General features: G+C 39.8%; 1 protein-coding gene across 1 annotated transcript in view; it reads right to left on the reverse strand.

The window, feature by feature from the left end:
* rock2a (rho-associated, coiled-coil containing protein kinase 2a) overlaps positions 1-5,599 on the reverse strand; it is a 55,660-nt gene extending 50,061 nt beyond the window's left edge. The window contains 1 exon segment of the mRNA XM_034135210.1: positions 4,739-5,599. Within this exon segment, the coding sequence (XP_033991101.1) occupies positions 4,739-4,837 (99 nt within the window). The 5' untranslated portion in view covers positions 4,838-5,599.
* Between the last annotated feature and the right edge of the window lie 12,255 nt (positions 5,600-17,854).

The following is a 17,854-nucleotide window of genomic DNA, read 5'->3' on the forward strand; positions in this document are numbered from 1 at the left end:
AGGGGGGGCTGAGGGAGAAGCAGAGCCAGAGAAAAAGAGATAAGGCTGAGAAGTGAAAGGGGAAAGTGCAGTCATTCGCAGGGACTTTGAGCCCCATATATAGCTGCCAACTATTTACTCAGTGAGGTCATTTCCTTCAGGACAGAAGAACTTATTTGACTCGCAATCAAGTGTCCATATTTTTCTTTATCAAGAGAAATGCCCTTTCTTTTTGCTTGCCCTCGACAATCACTTCTTGTACTTGGAGCTGCCAAGTCAACTCCAGTCAGCAGTGGTGCGCTGCCAAATAATGATCCCTACAGTTTGCACAAGGGGAAGGTTGCGTTGATCGAACGCTGATAGAGGCAATATAGTGATTTTCAGTTTATACAACCAGAGTTTATAGTGCGATTAAAGCACCATTTATGTGCTTTTCGCTGAGTATTCTGTGCTTTTTGGAAGCAGGTGCAATTGAAGGGTTCATTACAGATGACAACATAGTTTAAAAATGAATCTCTGCTGCGTACTTGTAATGTCAGAGTACAATACTGCGTTTCCCAGCGTACAGAGGGTTAGATTTCTGTACAGGAAGGTCAGTGGGTTTACTTGACAGATGCTGCAGATTCCTCAATGTCAGCTTTCCGTATCCTCGGGGTATTCAGCCCACTGCTCCCTAAATACATCTTACTTCAAGTCCGATGAAAAGTACAAACCTAATAGACTGATGCAGGAATTAGTCCTAAAACCCATGGTTAACCCAATAGATTTTCACATTTTGTTCTTTGACATAAAATACGTCAGTAAATATCCCAGAGCTACTTTGTGTCATATATACACATTGTGGTTGCTAAGAAGTGGCTAAATAAGACTACTAAAAGTCATCACACCGAAATATTAGCTGCATTTAGCTTAGCGCAGCCATGCGAACATGATGTAGTTTGTTCACAACGTTAGCTTTTAACTTCTGGCTAATGTATTTACACTTCAAAAATCATAAAGTGTTGTTAATATATGGATATTAACCTGCTAAACTAAATGTGTAAGTATCATATTGTGTACCTGCCACAGAGCCTATTTTTTGCAATATTCCCAAATCCAAGGGAAAATTCCAATTGCTTTTGTCAGAAGACCTTGCGATTGCTAACTTTCGGGTCGGCATTCAAAAATACATCATCACTGCACCACTCTATGTTGTCAACAAAGCTCCTTTTTTGTTGCTGTTGCTATGCCACAATAGCAGGAGATGTGTGATTCATCGTTTACTGAATATGAGCCTGTGAGCAATTATTAAGGCACTTCAAGTATGCCATTTTTTTTATTCCACCTGCAAAAAGGACATTTCTGAGCCCTTACTGTTTGTGTGTTTGAATCCCACCGTGAGCAACAGAACTTCTTGATCACTGTGTTCGCTCCAAGGCAGCTCGAAATGGAAAAGTGCAGCCTGCTCCCTCCTACGCATGCTTCCCACTCAACTTTTGTCTCAAACACTCAACACCTCTATCTCTCCGGCTCGCGTGCAGGAAGTAAACACCACCGGTGTTTAAAGCAAGTATTCTGCTAAATCTTTTAAGGTAAGAGAGGAGAGAGCAGGAGTGCCTCAAGTAGTGTAAGGGGGGGACAGGGGAGGGTATGTGCAGGGGGCCCCAAGCTAGATGGGGCCCATTAAAAGGGGTGAAGTGATGCTTTTTAAGATAGACCCGACAGTGTGTTTGCCCTCTGTCAGATCCAGTTAGGAGGCCCAGGAATTCAAACACCACCACTAAAAGGGATGTTACTTTACAGCCAAAGTAGGTCCTGTGACACAGAGCTGGCTCTGATTTACAGTAAGAGCCGAGTGTTTAGAGATCCTTATGTTCAGTCATTGTAAACAGAGTGACATTAGGTATAACACCCAACGTTGGTGACTCCAGCTTTATGTGGTCCAAGCATTCAAAGAGCTTTCCATTCAGTTTAGATTTGTTAGTTTGTGTGGACACTAGACAACACCAGAAACAATTTGGGAAAATAGGGTCAATCAAAGCAGTATTCCTCAATGGGGTCACTAGTTTCCATAAGTGTACTTACCGTAATTTTCGGACTATAAGCCGCGACTTTTTTCCCATTTTTCGACCCTGCGGCTTATATAACGGTGCGGCTAATCTATGGATTTTTACAGCTCCGACAACTTGCTCTGAAAACACGGAGGAGCAAAACAACAAACGAGTGAAACAAAGCGTATATTAAAGCCCGGGAAATATACCCGTTTTGACGCTGTTTCAGGAGCGCCTCTAACATTGTTTTGAAGGCCTGTTGCTAGCGGGGGATGCTAGCGGGGGATGCTAGCGGGGGATCCTCGGGCTAGCCCTGTAGACACCGGGCCGAGAGAGCGCAAGGGACCGGGACAGGAACTCCGCGGGATAACGACCAGGTTTGACTGACCCTGCCAGTCCTATCTTATAACACAAAGAAGACGTAACCTCTCCTAAGTTTGAAAGTTGAAAAGTTTGTGTGTCTGAAACGCTATGTGATACAGTACAGTTTACACAGCACAGTACATGTTCTGTAGCTACTATTGCACTAAATGGTAACACTTGAATACGTTATGCAAATATGCAACTTGTTTGTTGAAATGTTAATAAATGGGAGCTTCCTCAAACAGCCATCTCTTTCCCGACAATCCCCTCTGTGCACGAACCCTTACATATGGTAATTAAACATTAAAACACCTGCGGCTTATAGTCCAGTGCGGCTTATATATGTACACATCATTCAATTTAGCTGCTGCGGCTTATATTCAGGTGCGCTTTATAGTGCGAAAATTACGGTAGTTGTATTGTTATGTTTATTATTATTATTCTATTTCCTTCTTCTATTTCTTCTATTTTCTCTGCAATCGTTAACTCCCACATGATCATGTTCCATTTGACCAGGAAGAAGCCAGTCTCCATGTTCGATCCAAACAGATTGCTTTGGGGTTGAAATGCAGCAGCCATACAGCCAGGAGAAAGACATGAGAAGCAGGCCAATGTTTCTTACTTCATTGGAAGTGCAACCATTCAAAAAGACTTGATGCAACAGAGTCATCTTGTTATTGCATGATCACACAAAACGTATGTTTTGTAAGCAAATGTAGCATTTGGCTGTTATTTTAGTACGATTTTGTTTAGAAAAACAGTGATGGTGCAGTACTGTATTGTTCCTCTTTATAAAGGCTTTTTTTTAACCTTCCAAACATGTTTAGCAACGGTCAGGGGGTACTTAGCTGAAAATACATTTTAAAATCTGTACATTATTAAGTGAATTAGCTAGAGAACCTTATTATTATTTCAGCCTCATGTCATGCTATACACAATGAGGGTATTTTTGCCCTGCCTTATGCAACTGTAGGTCATCACAAGGCTCTCCGAAAGCAGATCTCAAGGGAAACACCACTTGTACTTCATATATAATCTTCACTGCAGAGTATCGTTTGCTATAAAACTTTATTCTCCAACAGTAAGCTCTAACTGCTGCTTTTTGCAAAAAGGACAACAACTTCCCTTTGCCTTGGTATCTGACTGGTGATGCATGTTGGTATCAGATCCTATCAGTTTGGAACATTCTAATACTGATTTGGACTTTGTCGGGTTAACATCTTAACGTCTTGTAGTTATAAATCAGACTACGTCAGAATATTCCACCTCTGATTGTAAAGAAATACTTTGAATTCTCACTCAATGCTTTATAAATAAAGGTGATTAAATCATACACATGTAAACACAGGGACAAGACTAAAAAAAGACTGAAAATCAGCTCAGAGGAAACAGCAGTGGAATGCAGCAGCTCACTTCCCAGAAATGGGAAGCAAGACAGAAACATATCAAAGCAAGTGTGATTCACATGCTGTGTATGCAAATCTGTCTGCACTGATGCAATACAAGGGCTTTAAAGTAACATTCACTTATGGAATGTGAGAATAATTTAATGAGCTGACAGATATGAAGTGACTGGTTTAGTTTCACATATGCATGCATATTATAGGGAGTTTTGATTCAGCAGTTTTTGATTTTACCAATCGATCTTGCCAAGCTGTAGCCTACATTGTATCGTACTTTTCAGAAAACTCCCAAGACAGGAAAGTTGTTTAGAACAGAATTGTATCAAGATATAATGGTTATGTCTTAGGCAAAACATGGTGCTAACATCTTTCTAATCACCCATCAGTGCAGGAAAAGCAGAATATGTGTGTTGATCTGGTGGGTGGTGGGACTCACCGGGACTGGTGGGCCCTACTGTTACCCAGAAGGGATTTTAGCCGGAAATATTAGTCTCCATGAACACACCAAGTGGGACAATCTCCACTAGTTAATCTTAATCTGTAGACACGCTTCACAGAGCCCCAAACTGCACTGTCTGCACTCAGTCTTAACTATTAATCAGGCCTGTCTACAGTACATCCCTGCACCATGAGGCTGTTATTTTGAAAGCTTTTTCTATTTTAATTCTAAGGGGAATTAATGTCAAGGTATCTGATTTCAGGACAGAATGGAAAGTGCATGAGAAAAAATTAGAAAACAACAATAAAGAATAGTCATAGGTAGCAGCATGACAGTCTGTCTGCCTTATGTCAAAACAACAATGCTAACCGTAGCAGGTCCCATTTTGGGAATTAAATGAAGAAAAAAAGCAGGAAATATTATGTCAATAGCATAGCTAAGTGTGAGCATACGTGTCTAGCGTGTGAACACACAGACAACATGGCATCATTAATAATCTATGAGGTGTATCCCAGTTGACTTACCAGCAAACTTTCCAGGTTTATGGCAGATCTGGGCTCTCTGATCATGTCCTCCAGCTTCTTGAGCCGGGTTTCCATCCTCCTCTCCGCTCCCAGCGACATGGCTGCAGCGTCGGCTCGTTAAAAAAAAGTTGAGTAAAATTATGAAGAGCTTCTCCAAACTGTATGTGAGTTTACATGTGAAAACGCTTTGTCCCTGGCTAATGGCCGTGGGCCTAGCGGAGCAAGCCTTGGGCTTTCAGCCCACCCAAATCGCTTCCACCAGGAATAGTGTGCACAATGAGGAGAAAATATTCCCAAAGAAGAGGCTTTTCCTCGCGAGCCGAAACTTGCCGAGTGCGCGGGCCTTCGGCTAGCTAGCCGCGTGACTTTTAGCTTATAAAATATAGCGTTACACTTTAGAGTTATCCTCTCCCGTTTAGTGAAAAGTGCATTTTTCCAACTCGGCGATAAAGTTTGAATGTGTAGATACCAGCAACAGGCAGCAGGGCGTTTTCTTTGCGCCCCTCTCCTCCCCTTCCCTTTGGGTTTTGGTCGCTTGGAAATGCTTTGGAATCGCTCTTTAGTGAAAACTCCGCTTCGTTTCAGCCCATCCAGTTCTGTTTGAAGCTGCTGTAGTTTATCCTCGGTGCTGCCACAGGTCATCCGAAGGGGCGATAATGTGTGTTCTCCCGCGCTGAATTTTTAATAAGCACACTCTCTTCCTGGATTTCTTCTCGCATTTTCGCATGTGTGCTCCTCGTTTTGTTTTCTTTATTGGTTTTATCCACACTAATAAGTAGTTGTATTCGTTTAGAAAAGTCCTCCAGCGGCTGATGTCTTCACCGTGCACATCTACACACCAACACACACGGACCGAGTCTGGAGTCTCTCTCCTCCCCCTGACATCAACACACCGATGACTCAGTTACCCATAAGCCACCTGTCCTGTCGTGCACCTCTACCTCGCATCTGTCCCTATAGTTGTTTATGCATTAAAGTTATTCTCATACGACTATCTACCTGGTAAATAGACAAGCACATATTATAGTATCTTTTATATAATGTAATGATAGACAAACAGTCTATTCTGTGATTGGGTAATACAACATTCCAATACTGTTTTCAAAATAAGTTAATTTTAGTATATCATGTGTACCCTTGGGATTCTTTTTTAAAGAAATGACTGCAGTTTTTTAAATGTCAGATCCTAATGTAATACTAGTAATTCCAGGCTGCACCAAATTTGATAAAAATCCATCAATGGATTTCTGCAACACCCCCCCCTATATACCCAGCTCCTTGTACCTTTTTATTTGTATACAAGTTATCTTATTAACTTTTAAAGATCATATACATTTTCAGGGGTCTCTGATAAAAGATTTTTTTTTTTTTTTTAAATGTATTATTTAGCAAGAATTTAAAATCCAAATGAAAGCATGAGGCTGTTTATTATTGATCAGATTGCTGGACAAATTGTTACTTGTCTAATAATCATAAAAATGAATAAATAATGAGGTGTGGGAGTTTTGGGTCATGTCGTCAAGAAACGTGAAGTTTCCTGTTTGACACAACAGAGGGAGCAGTTGGACCACATAGCATACCTGCACCTTGCTCCTACTTTAACTGTGGCTCTGTTATGATGTAGTGTTGCTCCTGTCATTCCACTTGCAGCCATTCGCTGCTCAAAACAAAGCTGATATGTGCTCACTGTTTCCTAGGAAAAATCTTCTATCATCACCGACAAGAAGTGATCCATTTGATATTTTCTTTAGTTTGCATGTGGAGAAACAGACACAGTGTTTGTCTGAACAGACAAACACAAGCTTTAATTGCAGAAAATCCAAGCATAACCCCCAAATGAGCAGTTTGTTGGACAGGTGATATCTTGGAAATGTTAGCAACACAGTGACAACACAAGTAAAAGAAGTTTCACCTCATCATTTCTCTTCTCATTTATGAAACCAAATCAAGATGTTTCCAGTAACCATTATTTGATTACTTTTACAGCCTATTGAATCCATATTAACCGGGCCCTATTGTCCTCATTTTCAGGTTCATAGTATTGTGTGCCTCGTGTTTACATGCTTTAATGTTCAAAAAGCTCTTTGATAAGTGATATTAACGAATGCAAAAAGATATGCTCTATCTCACCTTATTCACTCTTCTGCCATATAAGGCAGTCGTTATGAATGATCTAAAACACTATGTCAAATGTATGGCACCAGAGCACGCGCTGAATATTCAATTCTTTATTTGCCCCAAAGTGCCCTCAAGCTGATACTGATTGCACACACTGTAGAGAATAAACAGAACATTAGGAAGCCCTTCTGAATATTTGCTTTTTCCAGTTTTAACTGATTTTGTGTTGTTATTGTACATGCTCTTTTCTCCCACTTAACTTGAAATGGAAGTTTGGTGTTCCTCGTGAGTCTGGTCTCCTGATTGTCATTTACGTTTCAAAGGAAACACATTTTTTCACCAATGTGTATTTGACACATCAGAAATACATTTTTTATCAAAGTCTGCAGAGCATGGGTTGATTGATAAAACACAGGACCCTCCCCCAAAAGGGCCATGTTTGTGTCCCCAGTAAACCCTAAGTCCAAGTTTACTTATTTGAATTTACATCTGTACTTACAGAGGGCTTATTATGCTAATTTTCAAGATCATATCAGTATTTAGTGTCTCTACTGTGACATGTCTCCATGCTTTAATGTTCAAAAAGCTCTTTATTTTTCTCATACTGCCTGTGCTGCAGCACCTCTTTTCACCCTCTGTCTGAAACCAGAGCCCAGTCTGCTCTGGTTGTGATGATTGTGATGGGGGAGACAAACACAGGGATTTGAGCCTTTGCAGACCATATACATGCACACAAACCTATACAACACACTACAGGAAAGGGTTATCCCCCAATACATGATAGGGTCTCTTTAAGCCTTAGTCAAGCAAACACAATACTATTATGTAATGCTAAGGATGAACTCAAATCTGATCTAAAACTTTCAATCTTTCTTTTGATAATTACTGGTGGAGTGTAAAAACACATGCACAGGATGGGGTAAAGTCAGGATATTGTAAAGCATAGCCCCTGACATTTGACCCATACAGTAAATGAACTTCGAAGAAACCACCCTCATCGGACGAGTGAAGAACAAATGTAAATCATTTAGCATTGTTAATATATGATATTAAACATTTTGTATTTTGTCATACTTTTTTGTATAAATTTGTTTGGTTTAAATATTTCTCTATTTGCATTTCTTACATTGAAATCGTTTTTATTATAATCCTTTTGGTCCTTTTTGTGATTAGTTTCTTCTCTTACTGTATTTATGTATGCGCCATACACACCGGACAGATTCCTTGTGTAAAACATACTTGGCAATAAACCAGTTTCGGATTCTCACTGCAGTTCACTTTAATAACAAATAAAAAAACGTTTTACTTTACTACATGGATTTGATGACATAAATAAACTTTATTGAATTGATCCCTTGGGGAAAATAACAAGCTACCCGGCTGTTTAAACAGATGAAATAATCACCTTTAAATGCTGCATCATTTTAGTGAGGAACACAATCATTAGTCATAGATTAATGTACTATATATTATTCTGAAATAGGCTGTTATGCAGAATGAGTACTTTTCTACTTTTCATACATTTTGATTCTAATGCTTTTTTTTACTTAAAGGTGGGGTAGGTAATTCACTTCAGAAACACTTTTTGTTATATTCCATGGAATGCTCTTAACATCCCGATAGCAATGAATATATTAAATGCTTTAACAATAAATACATAAAAACATTACATTGCATTTAGCTGACGCTTTTATCCAAAGCGACTTACAATAAGTGCATTCGACCAAGAAGATACAAACTTGAAGAAAACAGAATCATATAAGTACATCAGGTTTCATAAGGCGCGTTCACACCGGAGTACTTTGGAGTACTTTTCCCACAATAGTTCATCAGAACTACGATATATTTGCGTTTACACCAAAAAGCCCCAGGAACTAAAGTAGTTCAAATTAGTTCGTCTGACCCGCTTTTCAGTCCCTGCTAGAGAGCAGGAACTGTTGTGGGAGAAAATAGTTCGTACGTCTGATTGGCTGTGCGGAATGCAAACCACGCCCGTTTGACTCTGAATTTTTTTTTGTAAGCGGCCATTGTATTTGCTCGCTTCGGGCCAGCGCACCCGAAGAGATTACTTTTGTGAAAGCAGTTATTATAGCAACACTAAATAAATCATCGGAGCGGTGGAGTGATGAGGATGTGTCGGCGCTTCTGGCGATTTACTCGGAGGACGCGAAGCGCCGCATTCAGAAGCTTCTACTGAATGCAGTTTCCGTGGCTCAGCAAAGTTAGCAGACCTGGCAAAGTCATGTCGGGACGACTACGAAGGTAAAATAAAATACATGCACTGCACTGTTTTAATCTGCACAATACTGGTCTTAGATGTACTTTTATTTGCTCAGTAGATCGAGCTAGCCATGCTAGAACTTGCTATCATAGGTCCAAGCTGGCTAACAACATCTAGCTAGCTAGCTGTTCTCAGCCGTGCCCGCTATGAACACGTTTTGACTTGTGAATAAGTGTGCAATGTTCTGTAATTTGCTTCACTAACTCATGGCACTAATCGTGTATTTCAGACGAGGTGTTTCTCTCAGGATTAGAAACTAGTTTCCCCTCCGGGATAAAACGATAATATAACGTTAGCAATTAGCATGCTAGCTGGACATAATGCTCCCTCTAACAATACATTGTAGTTGCTATAATTTCAAGTAATTTGCAACATTCATTCTACATGTTAATGGTAAAAGCTTAAACAGTTGATTACCTGCATGCCACAAAGACTGATGTTCTAATATTTTTGCACATTTAAGTAGAAATGTAATTGAAATTCTATTTATTTTTCCTTTTTTTTATTGATTGTTATAATTGTACTCAGCCATGTTATGTTAGATGTCAATCCACTTACACTGTAACTACTCTGGCCTTGAAAGAAGGTTACACATCTAACTGATGTCCACTAATCCCTATAAAACAAAGTTCAAGCATACATTAAGCACAAAACAATAAATAAGGGCACTTTGATATTTATTTTTTATTTGATATTATTTGATCCTATCTTATCTTCTACTTTACACCTGCATTTTGTACACTGTCCCTGCCTGCACCATGTCCAATGTTGGACAATGTTGTCTCGTTGTTGCGATTAAACTGATCTTGTATCTTGCATATTTCACCTTAGGAAAGTGGGCACGCGATGACAGCTTCCTTGACACCATCATGGCGATGGACCGCCGTGCCATGGTCAGCAAGGAGAATGAGGACCTGCGTGCCAAGGAGATGCACGACGAACGGCTGCTGCATTCACACAAGGCCCAGGAATCGGACGACCAGCAACAAAATACCTTTCAGGCTGGGCTTCTGGCAGTGCTAAGCGAGCTGATAAAATCCAACAGGCCTTCAATACAAAAATTAAGAAAAACTTGTCGTCGTTGATAAACTGTACAATGACTTGTTGGGAGGCGTGTGGTGCAGTGGTCTGGTGTGTTGGTGTTCGGATCAGGCGAGCACAGGTTCAAACCCCACTGCAGTCAGGATGTCGTTGTGTCCCTGGGCAAATAGAGCCAAAACATTTCAAGTGCTACTCAACTGGCTTTAGATAAGCCAGTCCTTTATTAGTATATAAGTGCTTTGTTAGCAATTCTTTGTTAGTGCTTCTATCGCTCGAAGCGGAGTCGAAAGAGATGAGTTTTCAGTCTGCGCCGGAAGATGTGCACGCTATCTGCTGTCCTGATTTCAATGGGGAGCTCATTCCACCATTTTGGAGCCAGGATAGCAAACCGACGTGTTTTTGCTGATGGGAACTTGGGTCCCCCTCGCAGTGCTGGTGCAGCGAGCCGTTTGGCCGATGCAGAGCGGAGTGCACGTGCTGGGGTGTACAGTTTAACCATGTCCTGGATGTAGGAAGGGCCAGATCCATTCACAGCATGGTACGCAAGTACCATTGTCTTGAAGTGGATTCTAGCAATAACTGGAAGCCAGTGAAGTGAGCGGAGGAGCGGCGTGGTGTGGGAAAATGTTGGAAGGTTGAAGACCAGGCGAGCCACTGCATTCTGGATGAGCTGCAGAGGTCGGATGGCACATGCAGGTAGACCAGCCAGGAGGGAGTTGCAGTAGTCTAGGCGTGAGATGACGAGAGCCTGGACCAGAACCTGCGTCGCTTTCTGGGTCAGGAGGGGACGTATCCTCCTGATGTTGTAAAGCGTGTATCTGCAGCAGCGGGTTGTAGCAGCGATGTTTGCAGTGAAGGACAGTTTGTTATCTAGGGTCACACCCAGATTCCTTGCAGTCCGAGTCGGGGAAACAATAGAGGTGCCGATATTGATTGTTAGGTCAAGAGTGGGACAATCTTTTCCCGGAAGGAAAAGCAGTTCAGTCTTGTCAAGGTTGAGCTTGAGGTGGTGAGCAGACATCCACTGAGAGATGTCAGCTAGACAAGCAGAGATGCATGCGACGACCTGGGTCTCTGAGCGGGGAAAGGACAGAATTAATTGGGTGTCGTCAGCGTAGCAGTGGTATGAAAAACCATGCGGGCTAATGACAGATCCGAGCGAGTTTGTGTACAGGGAGAAGAGGAGGGGACCAAGAACAGAGCCCTGAGGGACCCCTGTAGTTAATTGACAAGGGTCGGACTCGAACCCTCTCCAAGTTACCTTGTAGGTACGGTCTTTGAGGTATGAGGTGAGGAGGGAAAGTGCAGAGCCTGAAACTCCAAATTCTTGGAGAGTGCGAAGGAGGATCTGATGGTTCACCGTGTCGAATGCAGCAGACAGGTCCAAACATTTCATCTGTGGAAGCCGTAATACTGTAAAAAGCACGACCAATCATTTTAGCCGGCCCGGCTAAAATAACTGGATGGCCTACCTGCCTGTCAGCCTTCCATCTGTGCACAAACTTATCTCGTGCCCTCATTGGTCATGTGCGCGTTCGTGTGTGTTGGAGGAGGGGCTCTGTAAGGAAGTGGCAGATCTTTTCCGGTTGTGTATTTTCAAATTCTAGCGCACTCGAGCTGGTTTCTCCAAAATTACCTACCCCACCTTTAATGATATTTTGAATGTATGACTTTAATTTATTTGCTATGGTATTGCTTCTTTTCCTTTAGTTAAATAACAGAATACTTTATTCAACATCTGCTGAGAAGGGGCTAGCCTTCTGTTTGACATCCTGTCACGGTGCAGGGTAACTTTCTCACTATGGTTCTCACACAGGGATCATTTTCCAAAACAGCAATCAGAGGTGAGAGAAAAACAGAAACAACCCCCCCCCCCCCCCCGCTGACTGTGCTCACGCCTCAGGAACATCTCATTATTTTGCCCACTGGCTAAAGCTTTTTGTTAAATGTGTGTATTGGCTGGATTAGTCTAAAATACATCACTTTACATTGAAACAAGTGTATGAGTTTGAACTTTTATTTGTATTTCTGTGCATGTGGGATTGCTCATAAACTTGTAAAAGCATCTGTTTGTGTTAATAGGACTTTTTTTAAACAGACATCTTGATGATAGTGACAGTGAGCCAGCATGCACAGTGCCAGAAATCTGAAACTGAAGCAGCTTAATGCAGCCATCATTCAAATGGATCACTATCACCAATGCCTTTACTATATGTCAACATGTTGTCTGTAAGGCCTATGGATATAACTGTTTTATCGTGTCTTCTTTTTTAATTGATTAAAATGTAGGATGAGAATTGCAACAATAAAAAACTATTACTTTTAGCAGTGTATCAATTAAGTATTCCTAATATAGCATGACGATGATGAATGTTTTCCTGAAATCAATTCAATGTTTTGAAAAAAAACACAGCAGAATGACTGATATAAGTTAAACCTTTTAAGTTAAAGGTAAGTTTGAGAAACCGGCTCGAGATACACTTTTTGTTATATTCCATGGAATGCTCTTAACATCCCGATAGCAATGAATATCTTAAGTGCTTTGACAAAAAATCCATAAAAAAAATTCATCTGTGGAAGCCGTAATACTGTAAAAAGTACGACCAATCATTTTAGGGCCCGGCTAAAATAACTGGATGGCCTACCTGCCTGTCAGCCTTCCATCTGTGCACAAACTTATCTCGTGCCCTCATTGGTCATGTGCGCGTTCGTGTGTGTTGGAGGAGGGGCTCTATAAGGAAGTGGCAGATTTTCTCCGGTTGTGTATTTTCAAATTCTAGCGATATCGAGCCGGTTTCTCAAACTTACCTACCCTACCTTTAAGGACTTTAAAGTTGTCTGATATTTGTTTGTTTTTTAAGAATAGGTGAAATTGCAATATCACCTTTTCTTTAATACATTTTCTTTTAAAACTGCCAATGTCACCCAACAAAAAGCTTTCAAAAACCTAGAAATTCTATAAAATACATTGTAAGAAAATGCTCACCAAATTCCAGTGTGCATGTGAGGAAGGTGGTAAGCAGTACCATGAAGAGCAATAATCCAAAGCAGATCTAATTATGTTGGATGCACAGTTATAGTTGATTCAATGGTGTTTCCCTATAAAGAACATTCCATTTCCATTCTTTTCATAACCTTCCTACTTAGGAGCGTGCCAATACTCTTAGGTGCCACTAGATGGAGCTAGAGACCATAACATCCAACTTCTCATTGAGCTGTGACCTGAAAGTCAGATTATATTATTATGAATATTTGTGTTGAATATATATACATATTAACATGAATAATGCCCCTTTTTATCTTGGAATAAAGCACAGAATGACCTGAAATGTTCAAAGCGGATTCATGTTGGAGAGTCTAAGTCCAATTAAAAATAATGGGATAATAGCAATCCTGGTCGATGTACAGTAATTGCTCTTTAATCTTTCACTGAAATGGTTTTCAAACTGTGCCTTGTATGTATTGTAACAGTGTGTTATAATGCACATTAACTGGATATTGTGCTCATTCATCTGTAGTGACTCACAGTTGTGGTTATGTTTGTATTTATTGTAAACAATGTTAATTCTGCCCTTTTGGCAAGGTTACTAATGAAAAATAACTTGATCTCAATGAGATGTCAACTCAGTCAAAGAATGATATATATATCATCCTCTGATTGTGGATAATGCAATTATTTCTTAACAATCTGGACATTTTATTGGTCCATATTAACCAATTCACATATAGTTTTGTTGTGACAACTTATAACTAATTACTTGACTCATAAGTGTGTTTTTATTTTCACTCCACTCCATCTTATCCATTCATATTTAAATGATATAACCAAAGCCTAACTAGTTATAAATGATTCAATATTCTAAAATGTGTTTAAACACGTAATCTCGTGTGCATTAATTATAAATAACATTCACACGCTGTTAGCATCATTTTATTTGACGGGTAAATTCTGTGATATCCTAGAGCAGCTCTTGCTTTTCATCTCAAACTCTATTGTATGACAATATGCAGCACAGTATTTGATGTGGAGGGTATCTCTGGATTAAAACGTGTTGTATTTATGAACTTCTCCTGTTTCCATTGAGCTGCACTGCTTGTTCTCAGAGTTTTTATTCAAAAGGATTACTGTAAAACATTGACTCTGAAAAGGGATATTTTACAATTGACACGTAAGTTATGATTGTGATTTGTCACCGTTTTCACTGATCCTGAATGGCTCTCTGCTATGTTGTATTTGAACTGATACCTAAGTCATCCTTCACAATATAAAGCTAATATCTTTTGCGTGCAGGATCCATAAAATGAGCAGATATGAACAATTATGAAACAGATTTGTGTGTGCCTCTTGTTTATTTGTCTTCATGAGCAATTCACTGGATAAAACAAATACTGTTACAACACAAAAAATTATTATTTTCCAAAGCAACTTTGGCCACATGTTATGTACATGTTACAAGGTCATAATAAAAAGACAGAAGGTCATCTCCTCATATCACTGTTTTCTCCATTTTAATAATAAAAAAAGCTTTTCACTGTTCACCAGGCATTTACATTGGAATAGAATGCTCCGGTCAAACCAACCTCACTTTTTTTTATTATTTGCAAATGCAAAACTTGTCAACAATAAATAATACTATAAAATGTACACAAAAAGATTGACAGTCCACCACGAGTTAAAACGTTGAACAGATTGGATGGTTACGGACAGGAAGTTGGGAGGAGGGTTTCTTCTTAGCAAAAATGTGACGGTCCATCCAAGTTACAGAAAAAAAGCTGATCATCTATACATTGACACTAGCAAGATAACAAAGTTGTTGTTTCTGGTATATTTCATTTTGTACAAAGAAGGGAGTCTTCTTTACAAGCGAGCATCATTGTCTTAACTGTGGAGATTATACAAGCAAGAGTTAAGGCAACTTCTCTGTTGTTTTTGAAAGGTAACATGAAGTCATGTCATGTTTTATTTTGTCTGTGGACCACTCGTCTATATTAGGGTTGGAGTAAGTTGTCATTGCATAATTCAGGCTGTTGACCAGGCCTGTAGTCCATCATCAAAAAAAGGAATGCAGGAGATTTGTCACGAGTCTGTTTGCCATCACAAAGACTGAATAAGTGGTCCAGAATCTTTCCACATGAGATTTAGGCTTTCATATCTTGAATATCTGTCTCAGACATGGACAGTGTATCGTTTGCAACGCCAACACAACATTGTGGAGATTAGAGTCAGACAGACCATGCATGTTGTTTTGTCTGTGTGCGTCTGAATGTGTGTGTAACGGTGTCAGGCAGGAGAAAAAGCAGAGATAGTAAAATATTTTGGTTAGTTCCTCATCCACCTCTGGTAAAGACAATGACATAGGCCTATGGAGTTCTTAGAGACTAGTTGTAATTTTAGCTTGATGGTGTCACTGTGAGAAGGGTCCGAAAAAGGTAGGAAGGAACAATCAACATTTTGCGAAATGTCCTTGTGAAGCTATAGCTAGCAGCCGGTTAGCTAAGCTTAGCATAAAGACTGGAAACAGACCAAATACACTTTAGTATTTTGTAGGATTTACAGGTGCTGGTGGACCGATTTAAAAAATATCTTTGGACAAAGCAAGGCTAGCTTCTTCCCCGTTACTATTATTTGTGTTGAGCTAGGCTAACTAACAGCTTGCTGAAACTGGGACTACAGTTGGAGGCTTACGTTTAGTCTGATGGTTGCATGAACAATGTCACAGGAAAAGGTAGCCAACTTTTTTTAACATTTGTCCTCTGGGGAAGAAACATTTTGGGAAATCCGATTATGAAGCTACAGCCAGCTTTAAGCATTAACACTGGAAAACAAATAGTTATATTGTGTTGATAAGTAAGACTTCCAGGTACTGGTAAGCAGATCTTTTAAACCTTTGTACAGAGCAAACCCATTTACTATCTCAATGCTGTGTTATGCTATGCTAAGCCAGAGTGGTGAAAATCTTTTGATTTAACTCTCAAATAGAAATATATCAAATAATCATATATTCTTTGCAATGACTTATGGCCATATGCTTTAGATATTTCATGTTGAAAGTATATATTCTGTCCCGGGTGGCGCTTGATGACAGCTACACGTGAGTCCAAAATGGATTCATCATTCTTTGATTTACCAGTCGATTTTCCTGTTTTTGAATATGCTAGCAGACAGTAAAGAGTTAGCTTGGAGCAGTTAGCTTACATCAGTAACCAAAGTAACTAACCAGAACATATGGGTCATTTTAAAAACTGTGTTCTCCTTACCTGACACAATTGCCTTCCTACTTATATTGAACCGAATGGTGCAGGCCCATACAGTAACTATGGACAGAGCTGTAGCAGTGGCTCAGATTTGTACAGGGTTGTAGCTTTTGGGAATACTGAGGTAATGCCCTCTGTATGTTTTTGCATCCTGGGGGGACTTTACAATCTAAAAATCTACAGACAGCTGATTTTTTTGTACATTTGATAAAATATAACATTTACAGAAAGTAACAATTGAAAAGATTTAAAAGTTGAAGTATTAAAAAAGATTAGAAACCTCCTCTTTGTTTTTTGGTCAAAACAGTAAGCGGGATGTTGTGGGGCTGTGGCCTTGGCTTTGTATTACTCCCATATTACAGACAATAAAAACAACAGTGTCCAGTTACATTGTTGTTTCTGGATTCTGTACAAGAAAACTGCCCGCTATCTCTGAAATAATAACAGTAAGGGGTATCTCTACTTATGGACAAATACAGCAGAAGGTAGACGAGACAGAAACAAGCAGCTTAAAGAGAGCATTTGAACTGCCTTTGATTGCAAAGAAATGAAACGGAGGCATGGAACTGCTTAAAGTGACACCAAAGCTGGGCCTTGGCAAGCATCAAGCTAAGCCTAAATGCCTGACTAACAGGCAACAGATAAAGTTGCACACTGCTTACTCTGAGTCAACACTTTATAATCTTGACTGTGCTCTCTGATTGCACCTGCCTCACAACCACGTACACACAGTTACATGTATGTGCATTGTGTGTAAGTGATATGATTGCTGCATGTATGCTTGTGACATGTAAGTATGAGTTAATGTTGGGCCTCACTTGGACACAGAACGAATCAGACAGAAAAAAAACAAAGGCTACTACAAAAACAGTCAGATGGGATGGGATTATATATGTTTACTTTTACCTGCAGAGCTATTCTTCACCCTTTATTGACATCAGCTGTTAAGATGTCTGCCTTCTCTTTCTGTATTTATTTGGAGTGCACTCTGGTTCCATTATATTAGAGAGAAGGCAGGCGTCTCTACAGATGCTATCTCCAACACTAAAGGGATAAATAGTGCTACAGGTTAGAGATAAAATAGGTATTTTAGATTTTGGGGTGAAATGTCCTTTTAAAGATCATTTAAGTTGTGCATTAATCCAGAGTTGTATTTCATCTTCCATGAAGTGTGACATACCTTTTTAATTGGTTAAATAAACCATGAAGAGACAAAAGAGGGTAATACTGTTTTTGACATCCACTTGTATACTCTTTCTTTCGTTTGGAAAAATAAGTGCTTGTTATTTTGGCAACTATAAATTATCTGGTCAAATCTTCAGTTTGCAAATCCAATTTCCACTGAAAACTAGGCGACATGTTTTGTTTCATCACACTGGAGGCCTTTGGCATAATGATAATACCTTGTCTCGAACATTTAC

The sequence above is a fragment of the Trematomus bernacchii genome, unplaced genomic scaffold (genome assembly GCF_902827165.1).
Source record: "Trematomus bernacchii unplaced genomic scaffold, fTreBer1.1, whole genome shotgun sequence".
Classification (NCBI taxonomy): Eukaryota; Metazoa; Chordata; class Actinopteri; order Perciformes; family Nototheniidae; genus Trematomus; species Trematomus bernacchii.